Source organism: Pagrus major, chromosome 22 (assembly GCF_040436345.1).
Source record: "Pagrus major chromosome 22, Pma_NU_1.0".
Taxonomy (NCBI): Eukaryota; Metazoa; Chordata; class Actinopteri; order Spariformes; family Sparidae; genus Pagrus; species Pagrus major.
Genome location: NC_133236.1, coordinates 23427277 through 23446464, shown reverse-complemented (window position 1 = coordinate 23446464; position 19188 = coordinate 23427277). Strand labels below are relative to the sequence as shown.

General features: G+C 43.1%; 1 protein-coding gene across 1 annotated transcript; it reads left to right on the top strand.

The window, feature by feature from the left end:
- Positions 1 to 2864: 2864 nt before the first annotated feature.
- rnf217 (ring finger protein 217) lies at positions 2865 to 19013 on the top strand. Its single transcript, XM_073493071.1, has 7 exons — positions 2865 to 3803; positions 8197 to 8418; positions 8511 to 8675; positions 9572 to 9669; positions 10031 to 10134; positions 11554 to 11625; positions 12303 to 19013. Exons 1-7 carry the CDS (start codon positions 2865 to 2867, stop codon positions 12380 to 12382), a joined length of 1680 nt encoding a protein of 559 aa, XP_073349172.1. The 3' UTR covers positions 12383 to 19013.
- Positions 19014 to 19188: the final 175 nt, after the last annotated feature.

Genomic DNA, 19188 nt, shown 5'->3' with positions numbered 1-19188 from the left:
GAAAATCCCTCTTTATGCTGAGTTTAAGATAGAGAGTAAATGCTCAAGGTTGGAAGTGCTTTATGTATTTGTAGCCTGCAGAGCGTGCCCACTTCTTGACCTGTTTAATGTGGAACAGCACACTCCACAAAACGTCTGTTGGGTTTTTCTGGCTCCTTGAAGCAAAGCTGAGACTCGCACTTGTAAAAAAAAAAAAAAGGCTTTTTAATATTGTTGGCTTTCTCCACTAAAACCAATTGGGCACAGCCAGGACAAGCAAACTAATTACCGCATGGCTTACACCCTATGGCATTAATGAGGAATTGTAACAGCGCTAACAACCCATTTTACGGCCGCCCCAGTTAGATTTATTTGAAAGTTGTGCCAACGGCGTCGAACGAATAATGTGTCTATCCAAATTACTTCCATTCTTATGTGTTCAAGTGTCACTTTCCCTTTCCAAGTGAAATTAATTCTGGTTAAAGGGGGGATTTTATATAAAAGTGAGAAATGTGTGTGTGGTGCGATGAAAAGTAAAAGATCTACAGCCTTTCAAAAACTGTATGTAGCCTGGAGCTAGCCTGCCATAATCACTACATCCGAGAGTAATGATATAACAGTAATTATAATAACAGGACATATGATTTCTGCAATTCCATCTTTTCTAGCAGATGAAGACGGCTCAAACTGACAGATTTAGTGTCACCTCTCTCTCCTGCTGGTAAGATAGTTGATTTTTGAGTCTCGTACCAATGGCAACCGACCCAATTTACAATCCCAAAGCATCAGGATTACAATCTCACCAACAGGAGCTTTAATAAGGATGGTTTTGTTGATGTGAAGTGCTTATAATCTGGTCCTTCGACTGTGTCAGACAACACCACAGCTGCAGTTCTGTATTTAAGTCCAACCAGAGCAAGACCTTTTTCATTTTGTTTTTTGGATACGATACTGTTTTATTGCGACACGTTCTGGAAAAGGTGCAAATAATTCAGAAATATTCACACACATCCAGGAAACATTGTTGTTGAATGTTGCACGGTCTTCATCAGCAGATACAGTAGAGTACGCTACTTCCTCCTCCGCTAATGAGATGTAGTTGAAAGCACCTTGAAAAGTTAGCAAGTAAACCTGGATTCAAGACTTTTTTTTGTCAAGCTCATACTTCACATTTTCAACCTGCAGAAACATCTTCCACGCTGCTTTGAGTTTCACAGTGTGCACTCTGTCCTCCTCATGTTATATTTGTCCAAGGGAATAAAAAAGTAAGTACTTAAAACCAAATTTGCATTGTATTACGACCCAGTTCTGTCGTTGCTTCTGAATCCTTGAATACAATTGATAATATAATATGTAAATAATTTATAAAGCTGCTTTTAAGTGGAAGAACAGCCAGTGCAGCTCCGAACTGTAGACAGCACTGTGCTGTGAAACCTTGGACACATCTCATCCATGAAATCAGATGATGTGAAGCATTAATAAACACAGACGATGTGTTTTTTTTTTTTTATGCATGAGACAGTCGTCTGTGCTCAAAACCGCTGCAGCCAATTTGCAACAACTTTGCCCTCTGGCAAAAACTAATTCCTCTCACTCACAGTACAGTGTGTACAGTTTTTCAATGATGTTACACTGCTATTCACACATTAACACATTAATGTAACATATCAAAGCAACAACTCAGGTCTTTCAAATTAGATTTGGTCTCCTCTCATGACAAGGACCATAAAGGGTAAGTACACCCACAAATCAAAATTCAGTCGTTATCTACTTGCCTCCGTGCTGGAATGGATGTTGTAAATAATGAGCTGTATTGAGCCATTTTATTTTTTTCCCCTGTTGTGTTTAATGTTTTAAAACAAGTCCTGCTGCTAACTGTAGCTGCTGTTAGCTAGTTAGCTCAGTTAGCTGTACAGCTAGTGAGGCTGGGACTGTGAGGGGAGCATTTGTGTTGACACCTCATTCATGCAGGAGCTTTCGAGCAGGATGGGCCTGGGCTAGCTGGTTAGCATGCTAACTTCAGTAGATATTCCTGCAACACAGTACGTAGACGTCACACGTTAAAGCTGTTATTTGTTCAGATTGTGTTGATAACTTGAGGTGATAGCTGGGGTCTTCTGATGTGGGGTTGTATGAGGTACAGGTGTGTTACCTGCAGTAGATGACCCTCAGCTCCCTTTGTGGAGAAGCAGGGAAGCAGTGCAGGATGTATTTTAGCAACCTAAAAGAAAAGCACACCTAAAAAAGAATATAAACATTTAAGTATACGCTACATTTTGAACATTTCTGGCCCTTTACATTGCCGTCAGACAGCTGAGCAACACGAACGTTGTGCGGTTCCCATGTCTGACGGCAATGTAAAGCACCAAATATGTTCGAAATACAGCGTTCACTTAATCGTATTTATGTTTTTTTGGGTGGCTAAAATACGTCTCGCTGTCGGTGCTACGCTGATTTGGGAAAAGCACCTCATACAACCCCACATCAACTCATCACTTCAAGTTAATGTTGAATGTTTTCAGCTAAAATTCCTACATATTGCACCTTTAAGTGATAAAGCAGGATCCACCACATACTTTCAAACAAATTCCCAGTTGAACTCAAACCAGTTGACACACAGTACAGCTGGACTCTGCCCACCACACTGTCTCCACCTGCCCCACTGGTGCTGGTGTGTCGTCACGTGTGCCAGTCTGCCAGGCTGCCCTCCGCCACCAGGCTTCCCATCGGCCTATCGCTGCTCTCCTGCGCGCTGACGACGACACCCGGAAGCAGCCCGAGCTGCTGTGCTTTTGTTTTGTTTTGGTAGTAGGAGTTGGACAAGAGGCAGACAGGCGGAGGGGGGGAGAGAAACCGCTCGCTAAATGGGGAGAGCCACATCGGGGATGGAAGATGACGGACCGATAGCTGACGCCTGTGACATGCCGAGCTTCATCGGCAGCTTCGAGGAGGGGAGGGCGAAAGTGTCCCGCAGCCTGCAGACAGAAACTTCCTTCACGGACGGCAAAGTTGAGCGGTCGGTCAGAGATTTTGGATCCGACTCCGGGTTGACCCCGGACGGAGGTGAGAGGGAGCCGGAGGAGGAGGAGGAGGAGGAGGAGGAGGAGGAGGAGGAGAAGGATGCGAAGGGCAACAACAACAACAACTGCAACGGCGGAGGTGGAGGTGGAGGAGAGAGGAGGAGGAGGGCGAGCGCCGTCGAGATTTTGAGGAGGAATTTCGGGGTGACAAAGTCTCCCTCTCTGCGGCTGAACGCGGGCAGCCGGATGCAGTGCGGGGACGAGCGTGAACACCGCGAAGGGAGCGACTATAACGACGTGACGAGCGGGTGGGATGGGAGCGACTGTGGGAAGTCGGAGCGTGAGGCGGGCGACGCGGTGGCCGAAAACGAGCCGACCCCGAGCGACTTGACGACTTCGGGCGTGCGAGGAGTTGAAATAATCACCGTGACAGGTCAGCGTCCTCTTAAAGGGGACGCGGACGGCAGCGCGGACACCAAAGAGCACGTCTACTGCACTGTTTACTGCATCGCCAACGACAGCCGTCGGAAAGAAATCACGGACGATGAGGCGGTCACGTCACCAGAAATGGACGAGGAGACGGGACGGGAAGCGGGTTCGAGTCCCGAGCCGGCGCTGTACACGCTGGACGACCTGGTGGACCCTTTCGGGGACATGGCCCACGGGCTGTCCACCGCGCAGGCCGGCGCAGAGACAGCGATGCAGAGCTGCCGGGTGTGCCTGGAAGGGAAATCCATCGCACCCCTGCCCTGCTGCAGGAAGGCCGTGTGTGATGAGTGTCTGAAGCTCTACGTCAGCTCCCAGGTTGGTAGGAGGGAGGGAGGGAGGGAGGGGGAGCAAAAAAAAGGGGGGAGAGGTGGGTGTGTGCAGTGCAGCAGGGTGAGGATGTCCCAGAACCAGGCAGTACTGGGTCAGTCAGCACCGTCCCTGTCACACTTTTTCTACCCCGAGGCAAGAAATTCTGGGAACTGTTGTTAAAACAGGCCCGGCCCTCAGCAGCAGGGTCGACTTATCTGACTTCCATGTTTTTTGATTAAGCTGCTAAAAAAAAAAAAAAAAAGCTTCCATGAAATGATGTGATTATTCCTGAAATGTAACAGGTCACCTCATCTTGTGATGGCTGTTTTCATGTGAATCTGGGTCAGCGACGTGGATTCTGCACAAAAATCACAACCCGGGCGGGAATGGTTTTCACAATAGATGACTTTGTGCGCCGTTTGGTTTTATTCTCTCAGGTTTCACGTGCTTGAGGGAGAGTTCACCCTCAGATCCACGATTTAGATTCAGTCGTGTGTTGACGAGGTGTGACTAACTCATGATACGGTGCGGCTCAGGATACGATGCCCACGATAACGATAGTATCGCGATACAGCGGTTCTGCGATAATCAATAGGTTGCAAAATATATAGATACACAGATTATATATCTGTCTGAAGAAAACAAAATACTCCATGATGTTGTGAGAAGAACTGAGATTGGACTGTACATCAAAAGTCATTCATGTTTGATGAAAATTCAGCACATTTAACTTATTGTAAGTGTTTTTATCGCGATCCGCCTTAAAAATCCTTTATCGTCCCATCCTGATTCACGCCATAAAGTCACTAACCTTAGATGTTAACGAATGAATGATTCGCTGTACCAGTCGCTCCGAGAAAGAGGATTAGTATCCTGTTACCGCGGAAAACGACGGCTCCGGTTTAGTGACAGGACGCACTGGAAGTTGCGTCTATGATTCACGGTTGGTATAATGGGCGGTGGGAATACGGTGGATAAAAACATGCACAGTCTTAGCTCAGTGCCTCTTTATCACATACACTGACTGGAGTGCAGATTAAGTTTACAGAAGTTTACACCATGACGTCATGAAATAGTGACTCTAGGAAGTCAAATTGGCAGGAGAGTCTGTTTAGTCTGTTTCCACGAGAGGAATCAACATATTAGTGCGTTTACAATCCCTCTGCTTGGCCCCTCGTCTTTTTCTATATTGCTTCGTTGACGTCCAAACATGCCTTTTGCTCATGCCAGAAAATACATCAGAGCATCCCAGCAGCATGTTTTAGGTGTGCATGGAGAGAGCAGCACAATAGCAAAGTCTTTTTTTAAAGTAAGTCGACCGAATCAGGTCACAATAGCGACCCAACTCGTCTTGTGACTACAGTTCATTCTGTCTTCCGCCTGCATGATTTTTGAGAGTTGTTGCAAAATAAGGAGTTAATTGAGAGCTCCTGTTGATCGATCCCAGTGAGGATTCACACTTGTAAATCAAGAAAGTGAATAATAGCTGGATGAAATATTTACTTCCATTAATCCAGTGTAGCTGCCATGGAGATAGAGACTCGGCGATGAAAGGCAGATTTCCAGTCACTGCTCTCTAACAGAGCCAAAGTGTTTCAGGATGGATTTTTCTTTTTTTCTTTTTTTTTTTTAAGTGCCTTGTTCCTGAACTGGTGCCAGAGTAAGTTGGGATCTTTGCTCCTTGCTACTGTTGCTATAATCTGCTTTACTCTGTTTAGATAAAACAGTTTTTTATCAGTCATCATGACTCCTGTTTATCTGCAATTATCTTGCTTTGATAACAAGGCTTGAATAATCATCCGAACACAGAGACAAGCGTACTCTCTGATAAGCACGCTGAGGATGAGATACGGGTCATGTAAACTATCCTGTGTAGGTGGAATATTTTACTGTTAATGTACTGCAAACTTATTTTAGCGCACATGCTTGGTGTTAACTCTCAGTAGATGGAGTAAACATTATGTCAGAGAGATTAGAGGATGCGATCATAGATACACTGTTGGAGGAGATTCAGTACATTGCTCATATGGCGAGGATGCAGGTCAGGTAGATAGATGGATGCAGCAGGAGACTGGAGTACACTGGTGTGGTGCTCACTATGCTCTTGTGTAAAGGGATTAAACCAGCCTCTTCAAATCAAGCCAATGTTGTTGAGCTTGTTTTGAAAATTATTAATTGGGTTGTAGATTCGTTTTTAGACTTTATTCTACCTTTACATGTTAAGATGTATTAGATGTATTAGCTTCACTTCATCATAGTCCAACTGTTTTTTGTCCATACCTGCGCCCACAGCCTTATTGGATGATCTCAGGTACCCCTTCTTTGATACAAATATGGTTTTATGAATAGATTATAAACTATACTATAAACTCAACTATAAACTTATACTGTTATTTTCTCATACAGCTAAATTGTCAAAGTTTTTATTTTAAGTGGCATTTAACAGCTTTTTCATCATTTTTAGCTTATTATTTAAAATGTGTATTTGTTATTTTTACTATTTCAACTGTTTATTCTACTTGTAGCTAACACATTTAACTGCTTGTCCATCATTTTAAGCTATTTCAGCTCTTGAAGCTAATGCATTTAGCAGGTAGTAGTAACTGGTTCAGCCTTGACTGAGCTTATAGTCACCTCTGCCCATATGGCCACTGTTAGTTTCATTGTTTTACTGTTTTAATCTCATATATGACTTTAAGTTGGCCTATGTTTTATCAAATGACAGAACGAAGTCACCCACGTTTTAACCACCACACCATACTGTGACATGTATGTGAAAGACACAGTGGCAGCAGTCCTAACCCGTCCAACCAGTCTGGCAATGGTCATCACAGTCTTATTGTTGTGGCAACAACACACATCAGCTCTCATCCCTGCAGAGGATACATTTTCATAATCATGTAATAGGCTTTTAGTCTGTGGGTGTGTGTGCACGTGCTGTAGGGGATGTTGGGTGTAACACCATCAGAGGCTGAAGCCATTGTTCTTTGTTTGTCTGTCCGCTGTCATTTCACACACTCGCTCACATACACACAAGCTGCGTTATCATGTGTCAGTACAGCAGGTCTTGCTGGCTTTGATGGACTTAAAGTATGGGAAGATAATGAAATGAGGAAGAGAAAGAGAGAAGGAACTAGAGAAGAAGAGCTGCCCTGGGAGGAAATAAAGACAAAAGAGAGAGTTACATGTTGAAAAGGAAACGAGAGAATAAGAGGTGAACTTAACTGAGGAACTTACTGTCTCTGTAGGCTTCCCTATTCCACTGTTTAAGTCCGGTTGAATGATGTCTGAACACACAACAGTATTTCTTTGGTTTTTGTTGAACCCAGCTGTGAACTGATAGAAAAATGTGTGTTCTTATGTAACAAAGTGTAGTGAGATTATGAAATAGTGCATCCTAGAGTGAGAGCATCACTTGTGTCCTGTGCGCAGGTAGTAAAATGCAAGACCCTGAAGGCAGTGAGTGTGTGGATAAGGTCCACGTGGTTTACGTGACTGATGAACACTTGATCTGGACAAACTAATGTGTGTGCTTGTGTGCTTTTATACACATCAACTTCCACTCTGTCCTGCTGCCTCCTTAAGCCCATCATTCATCTTCCTCTTACGCCCTCTATTCTTTGGTAAATTATTTACCATCCCTCATCCGTGACGTGAATATATTCCACATCTAGGTTTGGCACAGACGGACCAACACAACAACAAAGAAACCCACAGTAGACAGATCCAGTGAACACACTGTGCAGCAGATGATGTTGCATAACATTTTCATGTTAACATATATTATTTTAAAGGGGCGATTGTTAAGATATGGCCAAAATTTTAGATTGAAACATTCAAAAAATGAACATTATCAACAGAGTGTGAAGAAACAACAGTGTTGACCTTATGTCAAAGGCAACTATGTATTGTGTTGCAGAGATGTCTTTGAAGTTAGCATGCTACCCAGCTAGCCCCGGCCTGTTGGGTCTTACAGTACTGCTTCTCCCGTCCCAGACTGCTGTGTCGTGTCGTCCCCGGAGTCAGAGTTGCTGTAAATCGCCTCCTTCCTGTATCCGCTGTTTTCAAACTGGCATCTGTCGGTCTTAGAGGCGTTGTTTAGTCCCAGTCTGGTATCCAGCTGTGTTGACTGAGCCCTGTTGCCGGCTGTGACTCTCCCCCATCATCTGAGGTTGTGGTGTGGGCAAACTCTCATCAGCTAATAGGGCCACTTGGCTCCACCACTAACTGAGCTACATGCTAACAGCAGTCCAGTATAGTGAGCAGCAGTAAGCAGTTATGCTGCCCCCTCTTGGAGCTGCACTCAAAATCTGGCCAGTTCTTACAAATTACACCTTTTGATATCCTTCAGTCTGGTTCTCCTGCAGTAATAAGCGCTCTTGTCTGTGATGTTCTCCAGGTGCGAGTAGCCAAACCTTACATCAGCTGTCCGATCCCAGAGTGCAGCGGCTACCTGGAGGAGTGGATGGTGATTTCCCATTTAGCCAATGAGGACGTGGCGAAATATCGATACTTTTTGGAGCTGAGTCAGCTGGACTCGAGCACCAAACCCTGCCCCCAGTGCAGCCAGTTCACCTCTCTGAAGGAGCACCACCCCACCCGGTCGGAGCACAAGTACAAGGTAAGAAGAAAGACGTGGCTCCAAAATACAAGTAGCCATCTATTGCATTATTTACAGATACATTTTAAGTAACTGTTTTGTCTCGACTCTAGATCCAGTGTAGCAATTGCCAGTTCGTGTGGTGCTTTAAATGCCATGCTCCATGGCACAACGGGCTCAAATGTCGCGACTACAGGAAGGGCGACAAGCTGCTACGAAGCTGGGCTAGCGTCATCGAGCACGGGCAAAGAAATGCCCAGAAATGTCCGCAGTGCAAGGTAAGAACTGGCACAGGCTGTGTTTTCTGAGGAACAACATAGGCGGAAGGATGCATGTGAGGTGGGTGTGTGTAAATGGAAAGGGGTTTGACTGATGAAGGATGAAATGATTGTGGATGAATAAATCGATGGCGATTAAGAGGCACAAGAGCAAACAGAGATGATGGATGGAGAGCTGTAGGTGGAGGCCCCGGGTTTAAAGTGCATGTGATACAGCAGAACAGAGACACAGAGACGGTGGACATATTGGAAGACAAGAAATAATGATGTCTCTGCTGCACAAATCTGGTGGACTCACTCTCACGGTCATAAAACGAGCCTGGTCTAAGTTAGTCTACACAATATCTAATTTGACTGTCAGAGGACGACTAGAGCAAGACATAGATTAGACTAATTACCAGTTTATGGGAACTGTTTGCTCACAGCAGCAAACGCTTTCCATCTGCGTCCGTCACGCTGACGCTTCATGTCTCCGAATATCTGCTCTGGAAGCAGAAGAGAGGATCCTGTTCGACTGTGAAGCCAACACATTGCTGTCATGCTGCGTTGTGTTGTGTTGTAGCTGGAAAAAGAGACCGAGAACAGCTAAATGCACTGCCCAGTTTAGAAATATAAGGCTGCTCTCTGCTAAAGAAGCCACAAAGCAAAGATCTATTAAGTGTACTGTTGCAAGACCAGTAAGTTGCACCCGTCTTACAATAAACTGAGCTGAAAAGGTTATTCAGCTCCAGCTGAAGGAGTTAACGTACTTCTGACCTTTGCAACAATGCATCTAACATTTTAACAATATGTTAAATAATGCATAGAATGAGAAAGAAGACAGACAACTCTCTTCTGTTTTTCCTCCTGTCTTTCTCTTCCTTTCACCTCTTGTTTCTCCTTGTGTCTGTCTGTAGATCCATATCCAGCGTACAGAGGGATGTGACCATATGACATGTACACAGTGTAACACTAACTTCTGTTACCGCTGTGGAGAGCGTTACCGTCACCTAAGGTTAGACTCTTTTTGGTGTGTTTAACTTTTAAAAATGTATTCTCTCCGGCTGCATTTTCCATTAGTGTTGTCACAACACTGAATTTCAGACTATTATTTAACACAATATCTTCTCTTCTGCTCAAGTATGACTTTTGGGTACTTTTACAACACTGCTTCTGACTACAGTCCTTGGTGCATGTGTCAACTCCCAATCAGACAGAAGAGAGAGCGAGAAAGTGCAGCTTTTACATGTGTTATTGATTTTTTGGAAGGTGTTGAAATGGTTTCAGATATTCAGAATCGATTTGTTTGACAACACTGTTTTCCATCCCTGACTGTGCAATCTGATCTGATGTAATCTTAACCTTTCGGTTGTCAGGTTTTTTGGGGACCATACATCCAACCTCAGTGTGTTTGGATGCAAGTATCGCTATCTACCAGACAAACCTCATCTGAGACGGCTAATTAGAGGGTCAGTCTGTGGTAAGTTGGTGTGTTTGTATATCCAGAAAAAGAATCCTGAATCTGTACTTTTCTTAATTGACGAGTTACCTGTTAACATCAGTTGTTTGAGGACCTTGAGTGGCTCTGTGCAAGGAAGTGTTATTCAGTTGGTGCGCCAGACTAGAGCTGCAACAACAAATCTTAGCTTAAGAAGTCCGACCTCAAAGAGATGCTAGCATGGCGGCTTCAGACTTGTTTTTCATTGCATATAGCCAGGAATCTTTTTACAGCAACACATTCACATTCCTGCTAACCAGTAGGACAGCTACTGTGTCTGTGTTACTAGGCACGGATTTGCCAATGCTCTTATTAGGCAATAAACTATTGTTGCTGATAAACAGTTCACCGGCCTGGTGCTCCCACATTTCCTCCACCTGCATTATTTTCTGTAAATCTGCTTAAAGGGAATCTTTGAAACGTTGATTCATGTTTGCAGACTCCATTTCTAAACTAACGTTAGCTACTGTTGCTCTCTGTCACAGAGAAAAAAATCCGACCAGTCCTTCACAAAGAAAGTAATAAACAACATCATGTTACAATCCACTCACATAACACAAATAAAACAGTGATTAATACATGTAAATTGCTACAAATTGTGACATAGAGCCCTTTAACTAAGTGATTTCCTGTGTTGCGCAGGATGCTTGTGACCCAAAGTAAATCAGCTTTTACCATGTTGCACTCAGCTGTGGATTATAATGGTAGATTAAAGAGAGAAATAGCAGCAAATGTTTCTACATTGCCTAATGGCCTGTTGAGACTCTTACTGAGAGCAAACAGCCGCGTCTCATCTGTGACGGACATGAATTCACCTCTGGAGCAACGGCAATGAACCCCTCCACATTTAAGGCCACGGCAGAGAGCTTCATAATGAAGTGTGAAAGGAAGACATGTCATGTTAGTTATAATTATCCATTCACAGTTATCAGACATATGCAGTAGCAAGCCTCCAGGAGGCTGAGCTCCTCCGGTAGATTTGTTTGACTCAGCTCTCCATGACAGCTACAGCTAGTTATATCAGCATGGTGCCTGTTGAACTGGGGGCCAATTTGTCCCTAACAAGAACCTTTTACCCATTACAGCTCTCATCACTGTCTTCATGCTATGGGCTGCTTGCAGTGCAGATTTAGCATGTAATAAGGGACATTTTACTGCAGATTGAGTTGATTTTTTTTGGATTAGCATCCAGGATTCAGTCCTCCACAGTCATACTGATGCACCGGTGGACAAACATCTTAAATATTCTGCAAGGATGCATTAAAATTTAAACATAAAATGTAACAAAACAACACATTAATTTTAAATCAGACTATTTCTCCTCTGTCTGACATTTATTCATTATTAATGATTATTATTCTGCTCCTCTTTCTCTCTCTTCTTTTTTTGTACTCTCTGCAGCCACCAAGGTGCTGATAGCTCCGGTGGTCATTTTGCTGGTCGTGGTATTCGGAGCTCTCGCCCTGGTGATAGGTAACATAATTACGCGCATGAACACACACGTGCACGTTAATCAGGATGAAGCTCCAGAGAGAGCGGTAAACAGATAACGGCTGAAATGGTTCGACCATTTTGCAGATATTTGCTTCCAAACAACACATGCCAGTACATTAGCATGCATGACCATAATGTGCTACAGCGCGCTAAGAACTAAACTGTTCTACATCCAGATTATCGCTCTCTTACTGTCACTTTACTTCCCCGAAGCTACATTTTAGTCATCCAGCTGCACTCTGTGTGCACTCTGTCAGACAGTGTTGTGAACTATCGAGGCCTCAGCTGAACTGTAATTAGTGTTAATCTCTTCCCCGTGTCTGTATGTCTGACAGATGATCCGCTGCAGGCTAACGTGCCGTGATGGCAGATTCATATTTATTTTTGTCGTTATTAGAATCGGCGCTTCTGTGCTGCCGTCTCTCTCCAGTTCTCTCTTTTTCTGCTCAATTAATTTTCACATAATGCCAAATCTGTTAGCAGTGTGCTGTAGGATGGAATAATCCAATCAGATCCTATATAGAAAATTCATCAGTGCTTGTAATAGTTTCACAAAAATTAACATTTGTATCATTAGGAAACGGTGATAGTTAGCTTTAAAGGGGCACTGTGTCTGCCTCCTCTGTTATCTCTACAACCATCTCCTCTGTGTGCAGGTTTGGTCGTGTTCCCGGTCTACTATGTGTGTAAGAGGAGGAAGAAGCAGCGCACGCAGGGCTCCGGACGCTGGATCTGAAACCTGCCGTGCACCTCATCCAGACCACACACACACACACACACAGCTCGGAAGACGACGCCCGCATCTCCTCAGGGACGAAACACGGCAGCCTGAGTCATCGTGAAAAGTCTGAGAGCGGAACATCGCGGAATTAACACCGGCAATTAGGGAAGTACATAAACCAATAAGAGCGATGCCTGGATAAACCACGCACGTCATCACGTCGAGAATATTCGTATCTCACGGGACCACTGCTGCAAAAGTAATGCTTTATCAGGATTATTCAAGCGAGAAACCGTTGACTTCTGGAGCAACCACTGTCTTGTAAAAGTGTTTGAATCCTTTAAATCTCAACTAGATTTCACAGATATTTTAACCAGAGGGGACTTTCTTGCTGGCCAGCACATTGCAGGAAGCTTCAGCAGTGTACATTTGCAGCTTTTCACTCCTCTGTCACACATTTAACAACTATCCAGCTGTCTTTCAGGAGAACAAACACAGGTTATAAGACGTATGCAGTTTTGTTTACACTTGTGATAATGTGTTAATTGCAGCCTGTTGGTTAGCCCGATATGATGACATACTATTATAGATGGAAGGTTTTAAATGTTTCTCAGTGTCGGATACAGGAAATTATGAACACTGACTGCTTGGAGAGCATGAAGAGGATAAGATGAGCTCACAGAGAAATTGAGGAAATAAGATTTTCCTCACTGAACTTTTGCACTGTTGTGCTGCAGCCCACTCGTGCAAGATGGAAACAAGCCATGATGTAAAAATTAGTTCTTACAGGTGCAACACAGCGGGACGTTGTTCATCTTCCTCTGCTGGGAACTCAGTTTTCATTGGATTTAAAAGTTCCCCGCCGGTTTGAAGTGTTTGACGAGCACACACTGAATAACATGAGAGGACAGAAGTTATAGGGATGGAAGGAAGATGCTTAACTATTCTCCGCTAACCTGGTTAACCTTGACTAAGCCTGATCTCAAGTGTTTGCTAGAAGGGTTGAGTTGGGTCGTGGGTCCCCACCTTAAGAGCAACGCCTAGTTTTAAAGGCCGTATACACCTTAGCTTTAAAAGGACAGTCCCAAAATCTAAAAGTGGTCCTCCTTCCTGTGCTTTTTATCCATCTAGATTGTTGTGGTGTGAGTTGCTGAGTTTTGTAGAGATGTCTGCCTTCTCTCCGATAATATCAATGCCATTTAGGCAAGTCTTGCTGCTCAGTAGCCGTCTTGGCAACGCCCCTGTGCAGCTATTTCAAGCAAACAAGACCAGTAATTATAATATATCAATAATATAATATGTGGTTTTCAATTTATAGTATAATGTTGGAACTATATTCTTCCAACCAAACTACACCCACCAACCGAATCACAGAAGGAAGCGTGCATCTACTCATGCTGATTAAACTAAAATTTGATCTCAGCTGAGGAGGCCGCCATTGTTGTTTACATCCGGTGCTGTCACAAACACGAGCCTCTCGTCCATGAGTGGATGCACACTTGTTGTGTGTTTCGACTATCACATCTCTACGGTCGATACCTCTAAAACCCTGCAACTCACAAAATGATCTGTATGGATAAATAGCACAAGAAATAAGAATTTTAGATTTTGGGGTGGACTGTCCCTTTAAAAAGGGTTCTTTTTGCAAATACTCAGCCCAGTGGCCCCTAAATGAAATAATGCCAAGAGGCATTCTGGCAAGCCTCCATTGGTTTCTGTTCTGGTTTTAAATCAACTCCTCCTTCTGTGTGTCCCTGTCCTCCTCACTCTCCTTTGGACCGTCCTCTCTGCCTGCCTGGCTCGATGGCAATCACACGCCCTCCCCGCCTGGCAGGTTGTCTCTGCTGTGCCCACACACTGTATGCCAGCGTCTGCATCATCAAAAAAAAAAAAAAAGAAAAAGAGCTGCTGTGCGGCAATCGTGCCAAAACAAATCGCTGAATGTGGCAGGACGGACCTGTCCCTTTGTTAGATTTTTTTTGTTATTTGTTTTTTAGGGGTTGTGTGTTGCTGAGGTTTGGGTGGTGATGCTGTCGGTGTGTAGTGGAGTCTGGACAGGAAATGACTGAACATACTATTGCAAATGGTACCTGTAGATAAACAGAAGTATTTAAGATTTGACTTTTTTATGTAGTTGGGTGGTGGTTTGCTGAGAGTTAAACAGGGTGTTAAGTTTTTAAAGAAATAAGTTCTAGAGCTGCAACAATGAGTCAATTTATCATTTAACTGAGCAAAAAGAAAACTTATTTGCCAACTGATAAATCATTTCAGTCATTTTTCAAGAAAAAATGTCAAACATTTGCTGGTTCCAGCTTCTTAAATGTGAGGATTTGCTGATTTTCTTTGTAGTTTATGATCGTAAATGAAGAGTCTTTAGGTTTTGGGCTGTTGGTTGGACAAAAGAAGAAATTTAAAGACGTCACTTTGGGCTCATGATGAGCATTTTTGAAGTTTTTTCTCCCTTTGTCTTGCCTAAACGATTAATAAGGAAAATGCAGCAGATTAATCTTTAGTTGCAGCCCGAAGAAGTTCAGAGGTTATCATCAGGTTGCTTTGCACTGAATATGTGTTTGATTAAATTCGGATGTTAATTATTTGCCGATCAGGTTTTTAAGGTTTTTAAGAGTCGATGCCGAGAGTTTGGTTTGTATCTGGTTTTTGCAGTGACGAGGGGACGTCTGTCTGCTTGAGAGCTGGATAGTGACCTCGTGGTTTTTAACCTACGCACTCAACCTCTTAGCTCATTCACACTGGTACCTACTGCAAGAAAGCACACGCTTGGAGCGCTGCCAGGAAACAGGAGATTTACAAGAGCTTTAAAGGTCATCACCTGGCGGCAGCCAGCTTGCTGTCCTTCACTTATCCCCCTATCCTCTCCTCCCTGCTGTCTCTCCTTAGTTTTGAAAAATGGGCGCACGTCTGCTGGAGCTGTGGCTGCCATTTGGCCACACAAATCCCCCAGACTGGATACTGTTGAGGCTCTGATATGTGAAAAAGACACAGAGCTACCGAGGGTGCACGCTGCGGTCAGGTTCAAATGGTTTCAACATCAGTCACAGATTGTTTTTGTGTGTGTTTATCCCACCACTGTTTTTTTTTTTTTATTGTTGTATGAAAAATAATGGAGAGACTCAAGGAAAAAAGACAAAGATGAGCACAAGATATCTGCACATAAGAGATGTTTAAGTAAGAAGGAGATGATAAAATGATAAAGGGTTGAGGGGAAATGTCCCCACAGGAAATGAACACTTACAGTTCAGTTTTAAGTGGTTACCAGTGGATTGTATCCCGAGTGTTACAGCACATTTCAACACTGAATCTTCACTAACCAGGATTTGAGGCATGAAGGAAAAGCAGGGCTGATGTTCATGCATGTTTGACATTTTTGCAGTGCAATGCCACGAGCTTGGCTTTTCTCCCAGGGATCTGAAACACTCTCATCTGGGAGTTAATAAACACAAACTGTTCCTGAAGGGCACAGAACATGTATTGTTACACACTGCTTTCAGTAGGTTCCTGACTCTGGGTTTGAATCCACTCTCAGGGAGTTTGTTTTGTGTTCACTGTACCCAGAGCCCTCCATACAGAAACTCCTGAGCAGCACTGCAGAGTGTAAATGCTTCCCGATGCGTTTGCTAAGAGCTGCTTTGCAACCATATTTAATTCCAGGAGGTAAAAAACACTGAAGTGTCAAAAGAGATGCAAACATCTCACTTTCCCAACCTGACTCAGCTGTGTTATGAACGCGGCGTGGGGGTCAGAGGTTTAATCCAGGACTAATAAGGGGAACAAGAAATATGTGTAAGCACTGGGAAATGTAATGTGTAAGTTACAACACAGTCACCAGAATAATGCTGCCGATGTGTGTCTCTGCAACCACTTTTAAAACTTTTTGTTTGTTTTTGTCCAACACTGCGAATATGGTGTGGATAGGTTAATGGTTCAAAAAGCACTTGATCAGGGTCGGGAAGAGATCATGTTTTTGCTTACCTGGTTCTGTTGCCACAAACACGGCTAGAAATTGTCCCAACGTCTCATCAGAAATTATCCGGTTCTTGTCACTGAAATGGCTGGAAATTATCCCGAAATCTTGTCCAAGATATTTTTAGGTTTTGTTGCCACAAACACGGCTTGAAATTGTCCCAACGTCTAACCCTAACCCTCTAAAAATGATACACGTATGATACATACAAAACGTACAACTCTAACCTATCCACTGTTTGCAGAAACGGACAATGCCAGCATTTTATTCTGGCGACTGTGCCGTCTACTTAAACACTGAAACAATCTACTTAATTGTTCACTTGCATCTCGTGCATAACTGCTCAGCTAGTTCTACACTGACATGTTGAAATGCTGCAATATTTTTTTTTTTGAATGACACACGACTGACGTGATCAACATCAGTGCTTGAATTCTCTTTAGCACTGAAAAAAAAGCATCAGCAAAGTTAAACGAGCTGAATTTCCTGGGGGCTGTTATGAAGTCGTGAACATGTGTTTTGTACTGTTTTCATGGCATTTTACCAAAAAACGCTGCCCTGCGGTTTAATCTGTACCACAGCTGAAACCATTAGTCCATTGATCAGCTCATTGCCAGAAGAATAACAAACGGCCTCTGTGATAACTGATTAATCTTTCACATAGCAGCTTCTACGGAGCGTGGGTTTACTGTCAGATTTATTCGGCCTCTGAATTTTGTTCTGCCCGCTCCGCTGCAGGACGAATGATTTCTAACAGCATGGTGTTTGTCCTGGTCCGCCAATAATATTTGATTTCTTTCACTTTTTTTTTTACCTGTGAAGGGCGAGGTTCATTCAGAATTCTGCTCGCCGATTCAATGTTAAGATGCCATGTGGAAATGCCATCGTTCCTTTGTTGTTTTGTTGTTATTCTCACATATTACTGACACGATCACTGACATGTATCTGAACTCTAAGGAACTGCTCGGGTTAAAGCTTAACATGCAAAGACACTTACTGCATTTTTAATTTATTCAGTGAGAGGAGACTTATCGTTTTTGGCCAATGATTTTTCCTTTGCCGGGGTGTATCGGCTGACTGATACCTCCGGCCTTTTTTGTTTATGCTACGGTCCCAGTGATATTGGCATAAATATGCAATAGTGCCTTCACAGCCAAACGGGGTAAAAATCTATCAAAACAACAGCTGAAATATCATAAAATGGGGCTCCTAATGTAAAAGAAAGGTGATACCCATGTGCAGTGCAATCAGAATCGAAATCTAAATCAAGTTTTCTGCTAAAAATGTTGTTTTAATAGCTAAAGATTAAATCGAACCTGTTTAAGTCCTGCAGGTTTCACAATACAGGGTTTCAGCTACGTCCCAAATACTCTTGTACCTTTGCACAAGTTAAACTGTCACTTTATTTTGGCTCATACCCACCGCAGTCTAGAGACTCTGTAGATTATCACAAGGAAGCAACAGCAGCAGCAGCACAGCGACGCCTGTTTCCAACATTGGCTGAGCGTCGTACAGCTGGTATGGACTGACGTGCTCAGTGAAGGAAGTGATTAAACCAAAAAAGATGTGTCATTTCCAACCAATCAAATGTCTAGTCGGGAAACACTTCAGTTTACAGTCCTGCTAATTTCATGATAAAATGTTTCTTTGAAATCGCCCCCAGTTACAACAGTAATTACCCCAACGTGATTTAATAATAATGATCTGCTGTTTCCGATACGCAGTTGATAAATAGTCTGGCAGTGGTGATTTCCAGCTGGTTTCTGCTTAACTTCTGCTCATCACGTCGTTTTAATTTCCAGCTCATTTCCGTCTAACTTCTCCTCAGCCGGACGCTGAATTGAAGTGGATCGTTGTAGTTTAATTTCCTAGTTTCTGTCAAACTTCTGCAGATAAGTTAGGACATTTATTAACCATTGACATGTTCCTCAGTTTCTATAATTTCAGCAGGTCAGTTCAGCTTTGGAACAATTTTCCTTAATGTCTTTTTGTCAGCACCATAAATTGTTTATTATCAACAAAGACAACTTCATCATCAGAAATCGTGTTGGACCTGCTGAAATGATAGAAATTGGTGAAACTGTAAATGGTTAGAAAATGTGTTTCAATTGACTGAACTGCACAAACGAGTTGGAAATGAAGCTGCAACAACTCACAATAAAAATGTCACAATCACAGACGTTAATCAGAAACCAGTTGGAAGTTTCCTGGAAATGTGTTTCCAACTGCTTGTTGGAAGATATCAGATTGTTATTATTAAACAATATTGGGGTCATTTTTCATTTCAGGGGGTAAAAGGTGTTGCTTGGTAATTACCACCTACCTAACATGACATTTCCAGACCTGTAAAATCAAGTGTTACCGTTAATTTAAACTCAGGAGGCCTGTGGATAATTGTTCTGATGAGTTTTCTCCATCTAGACATACAGACGTTATGGAAAATGGCAACATTTATTGAAGTCTTTACACAGCTTTGTCTTGAAGGGTATTTCTATTCAGAGAAATAAACTTGATTACTTGTGCTTCTTGTTTGCACCGAGAACAGACTCCTCCACCTGCTGCCACTGTTAAAATGTCTGCTGATATTATCGTTGCTCACTTGGACAGGCACAGATATTGTTTTCATCTGATGAAGAATAAACTAAACTGGGTCAAATGCCAAAATGGCTTGGTGTGATTGATTGATTTGACATCAGTACCATATCTGAAACAGGACTGTTGATGCTTTTCTCTCTGACTTACTGAATGTTTTGATGATCAACAGTTTACTTCACAACCTACAGTATACAAATGATCTGTCACACTGTTAGTTACAGCAGCACTGACCTCTCTGTCTGCA

Excerpts from the sequence above, each read along its gene's own strand:
- rnf217 (XM_073493071.1), top strand. The coding sequence starts at position 2,865 with ATGGAAGATGACGGACCGATAGCTGACGCCTGTGACATGCCGAGCTTC. Across the intron at positions 3,804-8,196 it reads AGCTCTACGTCAGCTCCCAG|GTGCGAGTAGCCAAACCTTA; the intron begins GTTGGTAGGAGG and ends GATGTTCTCCAG. Across the intron at positions 11,626-12,302 it reads AGCTCTCGCCCTGGTGATAG|GTTTGGTCGTGTTCCCGGTC; the intron begins GTAACATAATTA and ends CTCTGTGTGCAG.